Genomic DNA, 22,389 nt, shown 5'->3' with positions numbered 1-22,389 from the left:
CTTGTGCTTAAATTCCTTATCACTCTTTGGCAATATTGTGAGTAATGTTAAACTTAAAGATCATCTCTGCCTCCTGACCTGTTTCCTGCTGCCTGCCACTGAAGGCAGTGGGGAGAGGTAACAATTAGGCAGTGCATTTACCGTGGCATATAATGTCATCTTTTCTCATTACCCACAGCAATATCCACTCCTGCTGGGCTTAGGCTACTCACTAGGGCTGAGCAAAAGCACGATCTCCTCTAAGTTTATGCTCAGTCCTGGGTACATTCAGGAAAAGCTGATCAGCTGACTTAAGAGAGCAGGTGGGTGTATACGGCAGTAGCAGCTCAGAGAGATAAGATTGGACTAGGCCATGGAGGGCTTTAAACGCAAATAAATTTTTTTTAAAAGGAATCCTAAAAGAAATGTGAAGCAGGTGAAGTGAAACTAAAATAGGGGAAATGCGCTCAAACTTTGGAGGTGCAGCATTTTGAATCTTCTGTAGATGTATGAAGCACTGACCCATATATAAAGTGCATTACAGTAATCCAATCGAGTGCCAGATAACTGTCTCAAAGTGCCTCTGTGAAAGATTTGGCTTTATTTTAGCCAGCTGCCTCAGCTGAAAGATGCTTGATTTTACCACTGCCTTAATCTAACTGTCAAGCTTCAGATCACAGTCCACTTTGACCAGCAGGTTTGTGACAGTTGGCTTAACATACCGAGCCAAGGAATCTAAATACATCTATACATTTGGGGTCTCAGTGGGGCTACCAAAAATCATCACCTCAGTCTTTTTATCATTGAATTGAATTGAAAAAAACTTTCTCAGGCTGCAGAGAAGGGCTTGATAGAGTCAGTATGTGGTGCACTGAGAACAGAGTTAATAGTTTTAAATAAAACATGCAAGTTGTTACAGTTTCACAGAATAATGTCAGATAAGTGGATTTTTTTTTTTATATTGACGCTAACAGTCCTTTAGCATTTGTAATGACACTTGTAAATTGTCCTTTTTCCACGTGTGCTCAGCTCGACGGCACTCGTGTCTGACAGCTCGGGTCGTGTCGTTCAGCCAGGGCTCAGATTTAGTTTTAGAATGCCTGGATTTTAATGGAGCCATGTGCAAAGCAGTCCAAAGCAGTCTGGCAGGTGGAATAAAACCATGAGCTCAGTTCTGTGGTCTGGCTGCATTAAAAATCTGGGATTTTACAGTTCTGGTTAAAACTGTTGAAAACTGCTCAGCAAGTGAGGAGATAAAAACTTGACAGTGCCAAGCAGCAGCGTGAGGTTTAACTGAGGTACAGGCAAGAGGAACTTCAAACATCACAGGACTGTGGTCAGAAAACACAGCATCACAAATCTCTACATTAAAAACAAAACAAAAACCCCCAAAACAAAACATGAGATAAAACAAGATCAAGTGTGTGTCCACATTTATGTGTGGGACAGGTCACACATTGCACCACATTAAAAGAATCAATAAGGCTTTAAAAGCCCTTTGCCATGGGCATATCAGGACAACACACGTGAATATTAACACGATAAGAACACAATCATATTTTGGCATGTATTCAGCCAAGATGTCAGCAAAGTCCTTCACAAAGTACTTATTGTATTATGTATTTAATTTCATATGTTATAGAACTGACAGATTTATAAAGCGAGGCCAATTATTGTGATGTCACAATTGCAGGATGATCTACTAACAGTGTGCTTTAATCTCTCTATGAAGAAGCCACTCCAGTTCAGTAAAAATCTGCTTGAGAGCAGCTGTGAACAGCTGACTCTTCGATGTGCTAAAGAACAGAAAACATTATTTCCCATCAGACCATGACCAACAGTCAGGCATGTAACACAGTAACACTTTTATTTTTTACATATTCAGCAGAGAGAGTTAGCTGTGTGCACTATTAAAAAATAAGAAGCGTAATTCATTTCAGCTTCATATAAACTGTATTATGGAGGAAAAATAAGTGGGGCTCACCTCAAAACACAGCTTGACTTCCCCCCTTTGTCACTGTCCCTCTCCCCTTCTGTTTTTCTTTTCCTTCCTCTTTCTTTCTCCCTTTCCTATCCCTCACTCATGTCTGTCCCGTCTGTAACAACTGAAAATAAAATAATAATAAAAACAAAGGTCGATCAAATGGACCAATACGGCAATGCCATGATGATCCATTTGGCAAAATAAATCCATTGGGTATCCTTGTTGGTCTTCAGACAACAATTCTGACGGCTAAAGAACCAAATGGGACAGGCAAAAAAAAAAAAAAAAAAAAAAAACACAGCTTGAGGACTGACTGGAGAGTTTTGGGACAGTCTCTTCAGTAAATCTAGCAGCTCTTTAACATCAAAAGACGTGTTTGAGCTGCTGCAGATGTTACTAAATCTGACCCTAACTGTTCCTTCTTCTTTAAAATTCAAACTTAATAATGAAGCAATATTTTTAACAGGTTGTTCTCGTTTATATGACCTCCATAAAACAACAGGGTAGGAACACACTGTGACGAAATAAGATGTTTGTTTTGTAGTCCATCTTCAGCACAATGTAGTTTCAACAGGCGGACATCCGGTGTCACGTTGTTACAGAGAGACGAGTGTAAGGCTGTTCCAATTGTCAGCACAGCTCCTCTGTTTTACTGACTTCTCAGCAGTTGTCCTCCCCACGATGACGTTCGATGACGTCATCGAGGCCAAGGAAAAGAGTTTAGGAAAAGGAGTTTTGCTCTACTTTTGAAATAACACTCTACGGGGTTACGTTGCGCAGCTGAGTCACGTGACCGCACAGCAACAAATCAGAACGGAGCCGGGTAAAAGGGGGCGGGGCAAAGTGTGTTTGCAGGAGAGGAGAGAAGTCGAGCATAGAGAGCTGCTTTTTCATGAAACGGGAGTAAAGTAGTAAACCTACAGGAACATATACCACTACCAACGTTTGGGTCGATATCTGCATCGATCTGCACACCCTTGTCTCCTGGATTGTAGCTGAGATCAGCGTGAACCACGTGGGTCTCTGCTCCCTGATCTGTTTCTTAAGACTTCCAGCTTCATCACGGAGTTTCTCTCGGTTTGTGGGCTCATCTAAAGGTAAGCATCGAGCTAAATTTAATGCAGGTTCAGTTTATGCTGAGTTTAGCTCTGTTGAGAATAATAGATTGCTTGGTATACACTGGAGTTAGACAGACTGTAGAGTTTGTGATTGCTTGCAACATCATAATATGGCGGTTGCTGGGGGGAAAGAATACATAAAGAAAAATAGTCTTTGAATATGAACAAAAGGATGGGGTGCAGGGCAGGAGAACAACCAACCCCCACCCCCAGGACATGAAGCCACAGGTACAAGCGTGGGGGAGCGCAACCCCAGGGTGAGAGTAGTGGAAGCTTGCTGAGAAGGGGGCCAAAGGGCTTTGGAGCGTGATGTCACAGGGGTGGGCGTGGAAAGGATTTTGGCCTGATGCGCCATTTTCCGGGGTAAAGCTCAAGTATGGGCTCAAAATGTGGTCATAAATATTTTGTACTTGTAAATCAGGATCTGTATGTGTAAAAAGAATTTGTGTGCGGACCAGTGGCGGAGCGGGGGGGGGGGGGGGGGGGGGGGCGTGGTTTACTGAGCCAGAAGCCCGGGGTCTTTTGGAGTGTAATTTTTTCATAGTTAGATGCCTGGCTTACAACTGTATAAAACAAAAGACTACACACAATATCCGAAGCACATAGTGCACACTGTGGGCATTTACGACTGTGCGTAAATCCCCCTAATATTGGTATGATCCGAGGTCAGGCACTAAGCGGGGCGGGGCAGCTACTGCCTGTGAGTGCGCTGTTGGAGAAACGGAGCCAGGCAGACAGAGGAGAACTGAAGTTCATCCAGGTACCAAAGCAAATCATTCGTACTGTGCAAAAAAATTAAATATGACGGTGTATCACGAAAGATTGATGTCAAACTGATCACTTGACCCATATTACGTTACTTGCTCTTCAAGTGAATCAACAAATGGCGAAATGAAAAGCCGAACAACAACAATGCTGTTTTTTTAGAGAGTCTTAGCTTACATGTGTGTTTATTTCGTATTTTCAGTTGTTACCCTCCACGGCTAAATAAATCTTTCAGTAATGCACTGATATACAAGAATGGACATAAGGAGCTTCTTTCAAAGAAAAAACTCAGGTAGATGTTATTTTATATATTATGCTTTGTATGTTGTTCAGTATATCTATGCAAAACAAGAGGAACTTCAATACACAGCAGTATATTCACAGTTTAAACCAGATATTTACATACACTTTATGGAAAACACAAGAACATTTTTTACTGTACAACATCAATTTAGAGTAAACTTGTTTTGTTTTGGATAAATAAATATTGAAATATCTTTTGAATGAGTTAAATGTCAGAATAAAGAGAGACAGAGCTGTCTATTTTTTATCACTTTCATCAAATTTAGGAGTGCATATACACTAAGTTTATTGTTAATTAATAAGAAAACTGCAGACGTTTCCATTCTGAGCTGAAGAAGCTTCTGATAGGTTAGTAGAGTCCATGTGAGTAAATTGGTGGCACAGCTGTGGATGCATATAAGGCAAAACACAGAGTCTGTTTCTTTGAAATGGGAAAATCAAGAGATGTCAACCAAAACACCAGGAAAAGAATTGTGGCGCTCCATAAGTGTGGCTCAAGTTTGAATACAATTTGGTGCCATTTACAATTAAGAAATACAGAGAGTTTCTCTCTTTACTCTTAAAGTTAACAAATATGTTTTTTATATTTATCAATCTAAAAAAAATAAATATTTATTCTGGTTTGATGTTACAATTAAAAAAGTGTTTTCATCTGAAGAGTATGTAAATATCTGGTTTCAACTGTATATTTGATGATTGTCAGCACAAAGAGGGAGAAAGAGGAACAGAGAGAGAACAAGAGCAGGTGAGAAACACATGTTAGTCAAATGGTTGTTTACCAAAAGTATCACCGTATCATAGGTCCTCGTGTATCTCGTACCTAGTGTTTCTTTTTAGGTTTGTTATTTTTCAAGTTATATATTTATTAAGTTATGCAGGCTTGTTTGCACAACAAGGCTAAATAATTATATAAACTTTTCTCAATCTAAATATTGTACTTTTGGTAGCATTAAAAAAATAAGTGTAGTGCAGGTCTATGATGATTTTTAGTGCTAATATCATCTAGTTCTGATTCTGGTTCTGTCTTGGTTAAATCCTAAGTCAAGCCTATTCAAACGGCGGCGCGTGGGCCAAATGCGGCCCAGAAGCAACCTGTGAGTGGCCCTGCCTGTGGTCCTAGCAGAAACACAGAGAAAACGCAAAAAATTAATTCATTAATTAATTTAAAAAAATTAAAAATTCCTACAGCGTAGTGTAGACTGTGAATGCAACACTCCTAGTAGCCTAGCAATATTTAACCCACAATGCACCGTGATGTAAACATATTAAACAATCATCGTAATATATGATGCGACAACAGCACGTCTTTCTCAGTCCAAAAGTGCAAAATTGACAATGAAAACTTCGGTTTAACCCTGCCTGGACTAACAAATACTTATTCATTTTACCGCCAAATCCAAATGCCAAACCAATGTGTTTAATTTGCAGTGAGTGTGTTGCTGTACTTACGGAGGCACCACAATGACAAACACCAGACTTTCTACACAAACTTTCCAGAGCAATCTCAGGAGAGGGCTGCAAAAGTACAGTTTAACTGCGAGTTTAATAATCTTACAACCGGAGTTGTACTACCATGGTGAGGGTCCTGTACAGTCCAAGAGAGAGTTGCAGCAGCTTTCCTTCGTGTTTGCTTCTTGGCGAAGAAGAAAAGGCCTTCCACAGATTCTGAAACAGTGAAATACTGCATGCTGGCCGTGGTGGATGCGGTGATAAGTGACGAAAAAATTAAAGTAAGTGTGACATCTGCTATTAAAAACGTACCCCTGTCAGACAGTTCGTAGAGTTGAAGTTCTGGCGTCAGACGAGTTTGAAATGCTGTTAGATGACCTGAGGAAAACTGATGTAATGTCTATAGCAGGAGATGGGTTCAAAATGTTTTTTATTATTATTATTTCAAATGTGCAAAAAAAAAAATAGTTTAGTTATAGTTCCCCTTTTTTAAATGGACCTTTTGGTGTGCATTTGTGAGAGGTCACCAGATTTACAGGGGAAAAAGGAATAAAACAAAAATTACTTGTTTTTCAATACAGTTGTGTGGGTTTGAAATTTATCATGATCTGCTGCTTACTGGCTGCAAAAAAATATCTGGCCCAGATAAATTCCTCTGTTTGAAAATCTGGCCCAACTAACTTCTTAGTTGAATAGCCATGTCCTAAGTAGTCCTGATTTTGAACTGTTGTAGTCCTGTTTTAATTGCAGATCAGTTCTGGGTTTGGTTGAATTGGGGTTTAGTCCACGTGTCTTGATACAGGACGACTTTGTTCTGCCGACTTTGTTCTGCCTTGCTGCTTAATTAAAAAACTAGTTTAAGGTGTCCTGCATATGTGATATATATTTTCTTTCCTATATGAAGTCATTCTTTTTTGAACAAAATTCATAACAAAGCCTATTAATCTTTCAGTCATTTCTACCATCACTTAATTTCCTTTTGCTGCTCAGCTCTCAGTGGCTCAGCTATGCTCCAATTAATCTTTCAGTAATTTCTAACCCCCCCCCCAAAAAAAATAAAAAAAAATAAATCCCACATGCATACTACACTTTAGGGCTAAGTTCCGGGTGTTTCAAATGTCTGCCTCCGCCTCTGGTGTGGACTATGAAATACGGCAGTGGAGTAAAGACCCAGAGGACTTACCACCACTGTCCTACCCTGATATATTCACGTATCTTGTTAACCCCAACCCTCACGTTCGGATTTCAGAGTGCCCTATGTGTAACGTTGGTAACCAGTCTGGATTTTTTTGATTCATTTCATGGGCAGGCTTCCCTACAGTTGTGCGAAAGAGTTAGCAAATCGTTACATAGCACGTATGTCTCCACAGTCACTCAATTCTATGTTTGTTTGCATATTTCTATAAACTTCCAAGAGCCCCAACGATAATATTATTAAGCTATAAAGAGTGATATGAACATACAGAACTTACCGGGGTGAAAATGTCTGGAGCACACCAACAGATATCTGGAGATGGAAGCGAACTGGATATCAAGCCGTCTCATGGCTGCTATCCAGGCTGGACGCCTTCGTTTTGTAAGGTCCGCCATATAAGTTCCCTCATCATGCTTCCAGGTTAGGAAAGAATAAAAAGACAAACCCTTTTTAAGCTTATTCCACAGCCGACCACACAGCAAGTACGAACCATGGCTGTTGTGTGTGCCTTCGCTCCTTTTTCGCTTGCACTTTGTTTGGACCCGGAAAATGGCGCATCAGGCCAAGATCCCTTCCACGCCCACCCCCGTGACATCACGCTCCAATGCCCTATAGCGGTGACAACTCCTCCACAGTAGCAGGTAGGATTTTTCTTTTTTGAGGACGGCTAGTTTTACCTTTCAATACGGATGGTCGGTTTATGTTTTGATCAAGAGCCTTTTTTTGGGCAGCTGAAAGGAGAGGTCCATCTCATGGCCAACCTCTGGCTGTATCTTGGTCATATTACCCAGCAAAACCCAGTATGCAGGTTCATCTGTAACAGTCCTTGTGCCACGGATCTGCACTGTTGCTTCTACATTAAACAGAAGAGCAGCGACTTGGCTGCAGGTCTCCATGACTCCGGCCATACAGGTGCAGTGGGCGGCTTCAATCTTCCCTGTGTTGCTCACAGTGACCCATGGCTGCAATGCTGGTTCATTCAGTCTTTGAGAGTGCAGGACTTGAAACACACACAGACAAAGTTAATTTAAAGACAAAAACTAATGAACCAAGGCTGACACAAATATGTTTTATCTACTTTATCATAAATGTAACAAAGTGTTTAGAAAGGTAGCACATACATGTAATTTTTCTTTTTTTTTATGCACCCATCTATAGAACGCTGCATGTTATAGTGTAAATCTGCCTGTTCTCTCTCAGAAACCCGCCTGCAAAAAATGATCCTAAAGTATGTAATGCAAGGATGTCATCACTTTTAAGTGAAGTGACAATTATGAATCACTTAATATGATAAGGAGATTCTACAGGTCATTAATCAATGTATAAAACTAAAATAAAATGTATTTTTAGTGACACAGGATACAAACATGGAAGCAAGATGTGTAATTAGAATTATTTATAATAAATATGAATAAATTATTGCAATTTCTTTAACTGTAGTAGTGCCATTTGTGGGAGCATTTCAAGTTTCCATATATTAATACATCTGTTATAGCCCAAATTTTAATAATAAGTATGCATATGTATCCATTAGGTCCATAGTAACTACATAAATTGGAAAACTTGTAGTGCAATAAACTACAAAAGAATTGAAAATCTTTTTGTTTTGTTTTTTACATATATTTTAGTTAAAAAAAATTAAGAGGTGTATCTCTCAAAACTGTAAATAGAAAAGTTTCCAACCACGAGAAATTTATTTTGAGTGTCTTCATAGTTTTATTTTTGAGATACGCTAATTTTTATATACAACAGGAAAAATGAAAATAGTTTATTTTGATGCATTATAATATTTCCAACAGTGTAATTTGAGTTCTAAGCATCCCAGAAACAATACAGAAAAGCATAAAGTTAAACATGACTTTTATAAACATCAACATAGGCTTATAAGGCCCACAAAAATGACGTCACTTCCGGTTTCGGGGAGGTAATGGCGGACATGCGATAATTCGCGCTGACGTATATGCCAACGTAGGAAGTGTTATGAACATCAGCAAAGCGTGTTTCTGGAATATTATGTTTTTGTTGCTGCAAGTGCTTCTTATGCAATTTTTGCAAAGCTATATGTGGAAGGAAACCGTGACCGAGGACAAGCTAATGGCATAAGATGCAAGTACAACTCCTCCGGTTTCACATGGAAAAAAAAAATTTTTTGGTTCCAGTTCTACAGGGATTTAAAAATAGTTAGGTAAAACGGAGTGCCTTCTCCGACCGGTTGTAAAGGGTTAATTATATATTCTATGTAATAATTTATAAAATTTGGGTTAGAAACAATAGAAGACAAATGGCACGATAGACACTTTTCTATCATCCACACGATATATATCGTCATATCGCCCAGCACTAACGACTTGTACTCGCTGACTCCACTGACAAGGTACGAAAAAATGTCACGCTACGTCAATAGCGGTTGGTCTTCAGGGATTCTACGTCACGGCTGTATTTCATGCGGGTCCATATTTCCAATGCACGCTATTTTCTGCAAGTGCTGCTGCTTCACCTCTCAACGCAATCAGTCTCTATACAGTCTATTCTCTTTTGAGCTACTTTTAAGCATCTTTCTTGTAGTCGTCGTTACAACACAGTGTGTTTGTTTTGATTCATTTCCCCGGAAGATGGCGCAGCGTTCCCAGCGTTCCGTAACGTCAACTCCAAAGCCCTATAGAGAGAGTAGTGGAAGCCTACTGCGAAGGGTGCCAAAGGGCTACATTTGCTTGCTTCAATTATTTCCATCATGCTTTGACTGCGGCTGTAACCAGACCTATTCCAGCAGGATTTGTAAAAAGCGTTTTGCCAGACACACAAAGCCGGACAACTTTTGTTCTGAGTCTAAGAAGCTTAGAGAGAAAGTGATCGGACTTCTCGTGTGGCTAGGCGCTGTTGAGGTTCACTTTCTTTCAGCCTTGGAGGATGCGGGCCACGCGGGAATCGTTCTCGAAGACCGGAAGTGAGATGCTTGTGTAATGGGACGGTCTGGCCTCCATGGCGCTGCTCAGGTTGCCTAGCAACCATGATACTAACCGCTGGAAACATTTCATACAGCATTGTTTGAAATGAAAGAGAAAATGTTTTTGTTCATCTGTTTATTTTTTTATGAGCTTTGTTTGATTTGTTGAGTATCTGAGACCGCGGGACTCTAAAAACATGACTGTTGGGCTTCATTTCTGTACTGAACAGTCATTTTAAGATTAGCTAGTAAATAACAATTAGCTAATGTTGCTCATGAGACTAAAGTCATCTCATGTTGGTAATGTAAATATTATACTGCCAATATTACAGTTATTATTATATTAATCATTATTAGTTATTACAGCATTGAACTTGATCTCCGTGTCAAATACTGAGCTTCAGTAAAGATTCAAGTTGCATTTATTTATGTCCTCACCTTAAATCTTCACTCAAAGACAAGTATCTTTGACAGTGTATATATAGATGTATCATATATAAGATACAAATATTGTTATTTCATTTTGTTGGCATTCCTAAATTTGGCTCAGTTCTTACATATATTTGTAACAATATATGTAGCTTAATGTTGTTCGTGTGTAATTTACGTTGAGTAGGCTAACCACGTTATTACATTAATGCATGTAAGGTGAACTAGCAAACACCGTCACATGCGGCTGTCTTCTTGTATGATGGCAAATACTCCCTTCACCCTGGCCAAAAAGGCTAAAATGACCAAAGAAAAAATGGAAAATGGCTAAACATGAGAGGTTTTTGTACAAAGTTTGTGTTTTTTCCATTGTTTAAGCACTGCTTCCAGCCAAGAGTGATACCATATATGCCCTATAGCTGCAGAAAAGGCTAACATTGTTATCTTTTTACAAAAAAAACAGCTGAACATGAGAGGTTTTTGGACCAATTTTGTGTTCTCCATTCTTTAAGCACCAGTTTGAGCACCGTTTAAGCACTGGTACCGTTTCAAAAGTACCAGTTTGGTACTGGTATCGAATAAAACCTAAACGATACCCATCTTTACATACAACCACCCTTTACCTTCCCATATGGAAAAGAAATAGTAAAAAATTATAAAAATTATTTGATTCATTATATAATTTTTCAAGGGATCTTATATCTGTTTTCACTCTTGTATGCTTTTCATACAAGTTTCACACAAGACAGATACAAACTTTATAAGATTTATATATATCCTTTCCATATGGGTTGTCTGGGTGGAGTAGGTGGAATCTAATGAGGTGCTTAAGGTGATACTGCTACCATTGAGTGTGAGCCGGACTTGTGGATCTATAGAGGTCCATATATACAGGGTGTAGCATCCACTGGGTAAAGGCAGTGATATGCAGGGGGGTCAGTGGCTTTTTCCCTTTCAGGTTCTTGTGGGCAGCTGATGACTTTCTTGTTGTAGCTGCTTCTCGGTTTCCACATTGAAGTTTCATAGGTATTGTTGTCACTGAGGAGTTTAGTCATGTTTATTTGCTCTGCTTTTTTTTTTCTCAGGGATAAAATACATATACTTTTTGTGTCCCAGCTGAGTACCAGGAGAAGAGTCTGGTGGAGCAACAGAGGAACAATTTCAGCCATTTGGACTGAGGAAAAAATGACTTCAACACAAAAGGTAAGAAAAACATCACAGTTACACTGTTATTGAAACTGTGTGCACAGCTTGTTGGTTTTTAAAAACGTGTTAACAGCAGCTTTGTCTTTTCCATCCCTCCTCCATATACACAGAATCTACATTCACAAACAAAAAACTCAGATGTTACAAGAAGATACAAACACAATTTTTTATCGGCACACATTGAAACAACAATATCAAAAATTGAACTCACAATTTTTTATGAGTAAAATATTTTCTCCACTTATCAATATTTCTTCAATATGTATTTTTCATTACGACTGTCATTGTAGCACATCATTGAAATGTGATACTATGACCAGAAGGTGATGGTAACACACCTACAATGTGTTTGTTGACATATTTGATTCCACTAATAGAGGGAGTTACAGTTTGTTCCACGACTGCATTTCACTCACTATTTCTGTTTGTATCTCTGTCACTGCAGGACCAACATGGAGCAAGAAGTCAGCGCTCTCAGGAGGCCGATAAACCTCACAGAAGAAAGGGAGAGAAAACCTACAGCTGTGATGAGTGTGGGAAGGATTTTACCCAGTCTGGAAGCTTAAAATTACACCAACTCATCCACAGTGTAGTTAAAGCGGTCAGCTGTGATGAGTGTGGGAAGGATTTTACCCAGTTTGGAAGCTTAAAAAGACACCAACTCATCCACAGTGGAGTTAAAGCGTACAGCTGTGATGAGTGTGGGAAGTCTTTTACCCAGTCTGGACACTTAAAAAGACACCAACTCGTCCACAGTGGATTTAAACCTTACAGCTGTGATGAGTGTGGAAAGGATTTTACAGAATCTGGACACTTAAAAAAACACCAATTAATCCACAGTGTATTTAAACCTTACAGCTGTGATGAGTGTGGAAAGTCTTTTACCCAGGCTGAAAACTTAAAAATACACCAACTCATCCACAGGGGATTTAAACCTTACAGCTGCGACTTGTGTGGAAAGTCTTTTACTCAGGTTGGAGGCTTAAAAAGACACCAATGCATCCACAGTGGATTTAAACGTTACAGCTGTGATGAGTGTGGGAAGAATTTTACCCGGGGTGGAGACTTAAAAAAACACCAATTAATCCACAGTGGAGTTAAACCTTACAGCTGTGATTTATGTGGAAAGTCTTTTACCGAGTCTGGAGGTTTAAAAAGACACCAACGCATCCACAGTGGAGTTAAACCGTACAGCTGTGAATTGTGTGGAAAGTCTTTTACCTATGCTCAAAGCTTAAAAATACACCAACTCATCCACAGTGGAGTTAAACCTTACAGCTGTGACTTGTGTGGAATGTCTTTTACCGCGTCTGGAGGTTTAAAAAACCACCAACGCATCCACAGTGGAGTTAAACCTTACAGCTGTGACTTGTGTGGAAAGTCTTTTACCCAGTCTGGAGGTTTAAAAAAACACCAACGCATCCACAGTGGAGTTAAACCGTACAGCTGTGAGTTGTGTGGAAAGTCTTTTACTCATGCTCAAAGCTTAAAAATACACCAACGCATCCACAGTGGAGTTAAACCTTACAGCTGTGACTTGTGTGGAAAGTCTTTTACCGAGTCTGGAGGTTTAAAAAAACACCAACTCATCCACAGTGGAGTTAAACCTTACAGCTGTGACTTGTGTGGAAAGTCTTTTACCGAGTCTGGAGGTTTAAAAAAACACCAACGCATCCACAGTGGAATTAAACCTTACAGCTGTGATGACTGTGGGAAATCTTTTACCCAGGCTGAAAACTTAAAAACTCACCAACTCATCCACAGTGGAGTTAAACCTTACAGCTGTGACTTGTGTGGAAAGTCTTTTACGTATCGTGAGGGCTTAAAAAAACACCAACTCATCCACAGTGTAGTTAAAGCACACTACTGTGACTTGTGTGGTAAAGCTTTTGCTCAAACTCGAAACTTAAAGAAGCATCTAGTTACCCACTCTGGAATTAAGGCCTACAGCTGCAACTTTTGTGGAAAAAGTTTCAGTGAAAAACACGACCGAAATATTCACCTACGGATTCACACTGGAAATGGTGTTTACTGCTGTGATCAGTGTGGGAAACTGTTTACAACAGATGCACAGTTACAACAACACATGTTTAGCCACACTGAGGAGAGACCTTACAAAAGTGACTTGTATGAGAAGATTTTTAAATCTCTACAAGTGCAGTTACTGTGAAGTATGTATTTATCCTTTTATCCTTTAACCTGATTGTTTGGAACAAGTCTCATCAGTAAACTTATGGAGTTATACTGAATGAACTGTTGTCGTTTTCGCCCAGTAAGCTGAGTGTTATAATATAAACAGTAAAACGTAATTGGACGTTGGCAGAGATGCTCTTTGTTTCAGGCGACATTCAGGATAAAAATAAAAAAGCAGAGCGACGCAGATAGATCCATTTCTCAACCCTGTTGTCACTGTGGTGGTGGGAAAGAGTTTCTCTGTGACCTTTGTAGAAAAACTTCCAATCATCAACGGGACCTAAAACCACATCAACGTAGACACACTGGAGACGAAATGAACTACTGCAAAGAATGTGGGAGAGGCTTCCACACACCAAGTACATTAAAAATACATGAACTCTACCACAGTGGGGTGAAAAAGCACATCTGTGACTAGTGTGGGTCATCCTTCACCACTGCACGTTAGCTTAAAGAAAAAGCATAAGCAAATCCACACAGGAGAGACACCATACAAGTGCAGACACTGTGAAAAAAGCTTCTCACAATCAGGTCATCGTAACAAATATGAACGTACGCACATGGAAGTGAACTTCAGCTGTGACCAGTGTGACACGAGCTTCAGGAATCTCAGTTCATACGCCGAACACAAACAATCCCACGCTGTAAATAAACTGTTTCACTGTTACCAATGTGCAAAAACATTCACTTCATTATCTGCTCTGTGCAAACATCATGCCTGATCATGCAGGACTGAAATCACTGGATCACAATGAATCTGAAGAGAGAGAAAGATCCTCTTCTGATTTCAGGGTCAGACTTAAAAACCTTGAGATCAGGCTCCACAGAGTTCAGATGGAATCTCCTGTAAAGAGTGTCAGCTAATGTCACACTTGGATCTGATGAGGTAGCTCTGATTTCTGGAGTTGCAGTGAATAATCCTGAATGTTACATTTAGGAAGCTGCATGTATAGATATGTATATCAAGTTTATGTTTTTTTCCTTTGAGGGATTTTAATTCTCTAAAATGTTATCCCTGTTACATTTTAATCTTTGTTCCCTTAGGACACAGTAGTGTTTAGTAGTTGTATTCATTTTATGTGTTACCTAAGTTAAATTTCAATCCTTCATTCATATTTAATCTTTTGCTGTTGTAAAATCTTCTCTTAAATCATTTTCTCCCAAAACTACAAATATTTTCACATCAGTTGCTCTTAAAACCTCCAAAATGAACTAAATCTGTCCACCAGCTTTGAAACAACACCTGCTGTGACTTTATGTCCAGAAAAAAGAAACTCAAGCCAGAAGATGAAGCAGTGAGTCAGTGTAACATTTATTTAATTAGGCATTCGTTATCACAGTGGCAGCAAAGAAATGTTGAAAGTTAAAAACAGCAGCACACATCAGGACCATTTTAAAGATCACAGGTGACTACTTTTACTTAATTCAAACTCCTTCAAATTTTTGGCTCCTCCTTTCACTTTAGTGTATTTACTGTATCCTTGAAGTCCACATGTTGTTTTTTAATGAATTCATTTTGATCCACATGTTCTGCAGCTGTTTTCCTTTTGATTTGAAGTCTGTATTATGAAATCCTGATAATGTTAAAGCATTAGTTATATTTGATGAACTCTGTGTAAAGTTTATCTTTTTAAACAGTTTGGTGTGAAAAATAAAGAAATGGTCTCACAGCAAGTAGTTTGAGCCATGATTTCCAATTCAAACTAATTTAAATGTTTTTAGTGGTACATGTGGAAGTTTATCAGAGGAGGAGACTTGGCTGCTCTCGGCATGGTTCATGCAGCTCATTAAAAACTCTGAAATGATCTTAAGGAAAAGATGTTTGATTTTTCTTAAAAACAAGATGTGGGCATGAAGTTTTCACAGAGTGTGTTTAAGATGCTTTGTGATTAGCATCTCACACATTCCAATAAAGCAGATGTTCCTGCATTGCAACAGTAGTTTGCAGATGTGTTCATCCCCCGACCATCTGCAAGACTCTTATGCAGCACCAATTTGAAACGCAGCCTGGAAAGTGTGTTCATGGCCCTACAGGTTGCCTAAGCACAAGAGACCAATTGTGCAAAAGGAATTGGCTGAAATGGTGAAAATGCTGTTATCTCAGGATGAAATGAGGATTTGTTCCTCAGTGTTTGGTCTCCTATGCTTATCTGTTTGCCAGATGATTTGTTCCAGCTGTTGAGAGGGGCCGGTTGTCTTTAAGGTGCTTCCAGGTAATTAAGAAGGGAGTGCAGGGTTTTATACGGTTCTGTGATGATTGTCACAAAGTGAAGGTCTCATGGTTTGATGCTTATCCCATGCCCCGGGTTGACCTGACTGTATAAGCACTGCTTGTTTTTATGATGCTGGATTTAACTAACGCCTACTGGCAGATTCCCTTGTCTGCAGAGGCCAAAGACAAAACCAGCCTTCTCTACTCTGTATGGTTCGTACCATTCGTCACACTTCTGTTAGGCTTGTTTGTAGCCTCGGGCATTTTTCAGCACCTCCTGTAGCGATAGCTGCGTCCTCACACTGCATATGCTGTTTGCTACCTGGATGATGTTGTCATTCACAGTGATACCTCGGTGGAGCATGTGCAGTGGGTGGTCACAGTCCCGAAAGTGTGTGGTTGGATGGAGGGACGTACAGTATTTGGGTACAATTTGGGAGCTGGGCATGTGCATCCACACATAGATAAAACAGCAGCCATCGCATCCTGCCTGTGTCCCAACGCAAAGAAGAACATCCTGATAATAATGAATTACAATATCCCCAACAAGAAATAATAAATGCATGAACGAGTTTTTCAGCATCACTCTGGAACAGGATATTTCTGATTTTAAAAATATTGCAGCAATGGAAGAAAACAGTCTTCAATATTTGCTTAATATTTCCATTAAAGGAGAAATCCTGGTCAAAATGATTCTAAGATTCCATATAGTGTTAATGGAGGCCAAGGTATTGCATCCAGAAAAGGATAAAATCCTTAGTTGTTGATAAAATTGGCACAGAGCTTCCCCCATGCATTACCAAAGATTCACATCAAACTCATCCCATTCTTGATTACTTTAATCAACATTTTTTATTGTCACAGTTTAATACTGATGATTTCTTGTGAACACTCCTTTAGTTTAAACCCAGTGACATTATGAAGTTATTATGTTTGTTTTCATGTAAGTATCTACACTTATACTATCTATCTATACTTCGTCTGCATCCTTCGAGGCCCCATTTGAAGGCTGATTATGTCACAACATAGGCCAGAATTCATAGTGCAGTGGTGGCTGTGGCTATTTAAAAAAAAAAACAGCAGATGGCTGAAGCGTGGTGGCCAAAGAATAAACTTTTAAAAGCAAGTATTAAAAGTTAGATCACTTATATATCTGCGAAGAATGTTAAAACATTACTGTTGGCTACATGTCAAGAAAGTTATGTATAGGGGTGGGTTTTGATTATCGATTTATCGATTAAAATCGGTTCTAGCTTGGATAATGTGATATTGATTCATTAAAATCCTGAATTGATTTTTTAATATAAATTTATTTTTCCCAAAATGCCAGAATTTCAGGTTAAACTTCACAAAATTTCAACAAATAACAACAACCAAACAGCTGAGATAGTAAATGAGAGCAGGAACACGATTCTGCACAAAGACGTAAACACAAAGCGTGGATCCACCGACGGATCAGAATCAGCGAGATGTCGCCTTTCTCTCCCGACAGCACGGACACGGTCGGGGCTGAAAGCCGACAGCTTGCTGATGTTTCGGTGGGTCCGTGCTTTGTGTTCACGCCCTTTTTCCACTAGATTCTGAAGCTGCAGGTTTTATCTCTCTCCAAACAATATTGACTAAACCAGCAGCTAAAGAAGATCCAACCCTTCACATAAACATCGTGATGAATTTCCTCTTACTTTTGCTGTTTTGCTTCCACAACAATAAAATCACACTTCATGCACAGCTCTTTCTCTTCTTCTGTCTCTTTCTCTCGCTCTCTTTCTGTATTTCATCCCCCATGCACAGTCCGGCCTGGTCAAGTCAAACGATGATTTAATGAACACACGCGTGGGAGGTGGACACCATACAGCAGACAGCATCAAATCTCGCTTCAGAAACCACACAACCATTGTTTTATGAAAATCAGGGTATTAGAACGCCCCCTCATGCGTACAGGTGGTACAATACAGTCAATATTGACAACTTTAGACACAGCAAAGGAACATTCTCTTCGTCTCGAGGACAGACACTGGCTCCCACTCATCTCCTTAGAGCCAACTGTCCCTTATGGAGACACAACATTACAGCTGCAAGGTTTTTGCAAATTATCAAGTTGACCTGTGTATAATACGCTGAATCAGGCATGCAATATTAAATGAATGTTGGTTTAATTAACTACCACTACTTAAAAACTTAATGAAAAGATATAACTAGATAAAAAATCACAAAGAATCACATGATATCAGTGTTATGTAAGCGCGTGCAACCTCTTGGGCCCAAAGTCATCCCACACCATGGATCAGCCAGTCATAACGCCGACTGAAGTTTTTGACCTTTATTAACTCGGGCACAACTCTATAATGAGCAACAAACTGCAATGTGTATAAGGTGATCATGTTTACACCTGCAATGAGAGATAATATGATTATTCTGACACCTGTAAGTAGAAGATTAACACCAGGTTATAGCAATCACTGTAATACAAATGTTAATGTAATGTCAATAGCTTCAATCAATGTTTAATGCAATGCTTGTTAAATGATTCTGATATAATATTGATGCTGATGCTAAAATAAAAATAAAACACCCCCTTCTCACCCGACAATTCCCTCTGTTGACCTCTAGGAGAATCCAGAGGTCACCACACCGAATGTTGTGTCACTCCTTGACCTATACAGCCAGTTCTACATGCATTAGTGGCATCATGGACATCAGAGTCACAACTCTAGGGTCCACTGCCCTTGTAATCACTTTTTCTAACAATGCTCTGGCACAAGGAATGAGACAACATCCACAGGTAACAAAAATACCCACCAAAACAGATAAAGAAAGCATGACCGAAAGCACAAGCCCTTTCCACCATCCGAACACCGAGGTCATCCAGCCCTCCAGCAGATTGTCAACTCCTGAGTGATCATGCATAGTTTCAGACAGGCTCTTTAGGCCCTCGAGAGCCCGAGTCACTGAGCCATCTGGAGCGGTGTTATTTGGAATGAAGGTGCAGCACTGATCTCCAAACATGGCACAGACGCCCCCTTTTTCTGCTAATAGCATATCAAGGGCCATCCTATTTTGCACACCCATTAATGAGGTCGGACCCACCTGCTCTGCTAACCCCTCCATCCCGTCTCTGGTCAGGTTAGAGAGTCTCAGCACATTATAATGAACATAATTTATCCTGTCTACGTTCTTGTTTGGGGTCACTGGAAAGAAAGCAGAGATTATTGGAAGATTTTCAAAGCCGGCTGCTATTTGATCAGCAAGTTTATATTCATTTGGAACCCCCCTGGGCACTCCAATGGAGTCGATCCAGGTTGGTGAATTCATTCTAGGGTCATAAACATGTGTTCCATCAATTTGTCTTTTTACCAAAATGTGTCTCTTGCGTCTGGCTGCCAATGTGCGTGTGTTGCGCTGTGGGATCGCTTTTACCTGATTTCCAATTAGCATAAGTGGCGCTCCTAGTCTCACCATCGCGCACGTCCCCACGCTTCCCAGAGGAACACGAACCAAAAGAGTCTTGTGGCCGCAATAATAATACAGCCCGCTCCTGGCCCAGGTTCCAATTAGTGTAGTTGCATCACTTACATTATTTGTGGTCCTCCCCAGGTGTGTAACAGAACACCAACTTGGATCAATTTCTCCCAAATTATCCCACATTATTATACAGGTTTTTCCCGCTGCTAATTCCCCAATGACAAAGTCAACAGATTTTTAGATGGACTGTAATCCCTTTGACGTTTAAGCTCATTTCCTGGTCCTAGTTCTGACGGTTCCCAATTTTCCCCAGTGTAACCCTTTACCTGATTCCAATTCCTACACCACCCGTCATAAGGCCGATTTCCCCTTTTGCAGTGTGTACTCACTGAGTAGTCCCAGCAGATCCACACATTATATCCCCTCCAGGTACTGCTTGCGCCCTTACAGTTAAAAAAATCACACAGATCAAACGTAAAAGAGGTTGTGGAGCCGTTAACATAATCTAATTCTAATCCACCATAAGTGCTGAGACACTCATCCGTTTTACCAGAGATTTCGCGCTTCATTCTCACCCGCGGCTTGATTTCACTGAGTGGTATATCGAAAGGCGCTGGGCTGGGATGGCCTCCGTGCTCAGACAGTCTGCGTGGGCCGGTCTGCAACAAATAAATCAAAAAACATATAGAGGTGATTAATAACACAGTCAACATCAAACGAAGTAACATTTTAATAGTTTTTGAAACTTCTCTCTCATCACAGGTTTCTGATTGTTGTGATGGCATTGTGTTATGTGAATTATTATTTTTTTCTTTCTTTCTTTTTTTTTTTTTTTACATACAAGTTCAAAGCTCTTCTTGTTAAAGTCTTTGTGGCAAATATTCAATTTGATACCGCTCCTTTCTGCTGGCGCGGTGACTTCCTCCTAGGCTGCTTGTGAAAAGATTTTACCTTATTACCTTTATGTTTAGCTTATTTAAATTGCACAGTAATGCCTGTACATAGCGTGCCTGCAATCCTTTAACTGGAACAAAGTAACCACATGAGGAAGTTGCTCAAATTTCAATTACACCCACATGTACTGTTTCAACCCATCACAAGATCGTTAATCAACTTGTTCCTCTTTGTCTTGCAAGGCTGCATCCTGTGCAGCCTCGTATGCAATCACCAGATAAGAAGTTGTTTTTCTCTTAACTTGTACTCCACCCATGAGTGTTATGTAAGATAAGACAGTATATAATAAACTCTGAGTGAATGCCTGGCGCGCTTTGCCTACACGTTTCTGTAGTCGACGGAACGTGTCAGGCAATCGTCCATGTATATGAATTAACTCTGGGCCTGTGATTCTTTGCTTTCCTGAGGTTTTTCTCCTTACATTTCTCTTCTTTCTTCGGCCTCCCAGGTAGACTACCGGTCGGCCCGTTGCACAGGTGTGAGGGTTTATTCTGCCTCTGTTTTTCACCTGTGATGGGTGGAGATGCAATTTTTTCCACCCAGCTGTTGTGTGCCGGTGCACACTGTGACCAGTGATACCAGTTGTATTGTATTGTATTGTATCTTTATTTATTTCAGACATATACAAAAAAAACAATATATACACAAGTACACATACTTGCATTTACTCTGTGTAAATACACACACGTATGTGCTCAGATAAAACAAAGAAAATAAAAAAAATAAAAAAATAAAACAGAGTCTAAATTACATGAAATGACAATTATTAGGTCTGAAATGGAGTAGGAAGAAGTATAACATACTTATTAATCCCTACCCCATGCTCAACATTCTATTGAATCCCACTATTCACCTAATTCCCATCATAACTTACCCCACACAATAAACAAGGAGAACATGTATAAACATAGCTACAGTGATAGATATAATTTAGATACAATTTAGCATAGTTATATATACAATGGGTGATCAACTTTATCAGTTTCATATTCTTCCAAAATCAGTTTTCGAAACATCTTTATAAACTGACTAATGCTTGAACATTGCTGTAGGTCCACAGTAAAACTGTTCCACAGTTTTACCCCACAAATAGTAACACAAAAGGTTTTAACCTGTGTCTGTGCTTTAAGAGTCTTCAGATTTAATTTTCCCCTCAATGCATAGTCCCCGTCTCTGTCAAAAAACATCCTCTGTACATTTCCTGGTAACATATTGTATCTGGCTTTGTACATAATTTTTGCAGTTTTATATTTTATAAGATCCATAAACTTCAGAATTTTTAATTTCAAGAACATGATGTTAGTGTGGTCTCTAAATCCTGCTTTAGTAATAATCCTGATTGCTTTTTTCTGAGTTTTACATAGTGGTTGAAGTGAAGTTTTGTATGTATTTCCCCAGATTTCCACACAGTATTCTAAATATGGCAATATAAGTGAACAGTAAAGTACCCGGAGTGATTTGGAAGGCAAAAAATGTTTAACTTTACTCAGTACAGAGATGCTTCTTGACAGTTTAGCTTGTATATGCTTTATGTGAGGTTTCCAGCAGATTTTGTTATCTATTATCACACCCAGAAATTTTGTTTCAGAAACTTGCTCTACTTCAACATTGTTTAACAATTTCGCTCCGGCATCTTTTTTACAATTTCCAAATAACATAAATGTAGTTTTTTTTTCAAATTTAGTGATAACTTGTTTCTATCAAATCATGTTTTTAGTTTAAACATTTCTTGTGTGACAATTTCCAAAAGCTGCTGTGAATTCTCTCCAGCACAAAAAATATCTGTATCATCTGCAAATAAAATAAACTGCAATATATCAGATGTTTTACATATATCATTGATATAGAGGATAAACAGCTTTGGTCCCAATACTGACCCCTGTGGAACTCCGCAAACAATGTCCAGGCACTCTGATTGATATTCACCAATCTTCACAAATTGTTGCCTGTCTCTCAAATAACTTCTGACCCACTCTAGCACCACTCCTCTAATACCATAGTACTCCAGTTTATGAAGTAATATTTCATGGTTAATTGTGTCAAAAGCTTTTTTTAGATCAATGAAAACACTAACTGTGCATTGTCTTTGATCTATATTGTTGGTGATATTTTCAATTAGTTCCATTAATGCCATAGATGTTGATCTATTTGGTCTGAAACCATACTGACTGTCCATTATTATTTTGTGTTTATCTA

At 39.4% G+C, this 22,389-nt stretch overlaps 1 protein-coding gene and 1 long non-coding RNA gene across 4 annotated transcripts in view; both read left to right on the top strand.

The window, feature by feature from the left end:
• Positions 1-21,585, top strand: part of LOC146521314 (uncharacterized) — an 87,447-nt gene extending 65,862 nt beyond the window's left edge. Inside the window, exons 1-3 of one of the 3 annotated variants that reach the window (XM_085154979.1) lie at positions 2,813-3,060; positions 11,283-11,369; positions 11,818-16,362. In XM_085154979.1, coding sequence (XP_085011105.1) covers positions 11,352-11,369; positions 11,818-13,542 — 1,743 coding nt within the window. In that variant the 5' untranslated portion in view covers positions 2,813-3,060; positions 11,283-11,351 and the 3' untranslated portion in view covers positions 13,543-16,362. Of the gene's footprint in view, positions 1-2,812; positions 3,061-11,282; positions 11,370-11,817; positions 16,363-18,760 lie in introns of those variants that run through there. The other 2 variants (XR_014873314.1, XM_085154980.1) reach the window with 2 other exon arrangements.
• On the top strand, positions 3,541-11,243 carry LOC146521315 (uncharacterized). Its single transcript, XR_014873436.1, has 2 exons — positions 3,541-3,598; positions 3,747-11,243. It is a non-coding gene; the product is annotated as an uncharacterized LOC146521315 (long non-coding RNA).
• Positions 21,586-22,389: the final 804 nt, after the last annotated feature.

Source organism: Neolamprologus multifasciatus, chromosome 3 (genome assembly GCF_963576455.1).
Source record: "Neolamprologus multifasciatus chromosome 3, fNeoMul1.2, whole genome shotgun sequence".
Classification (NCBI taxonomy): Eukaryota; Metazoa; Chordata; class Actinopteri; order Cichliformes; family Cichlidae; genus Neolamprologus; species Neolamprologus multifasciatus.
This window is presented reverse-complemented; position numbering and strand designations above follow the sequence as displayed.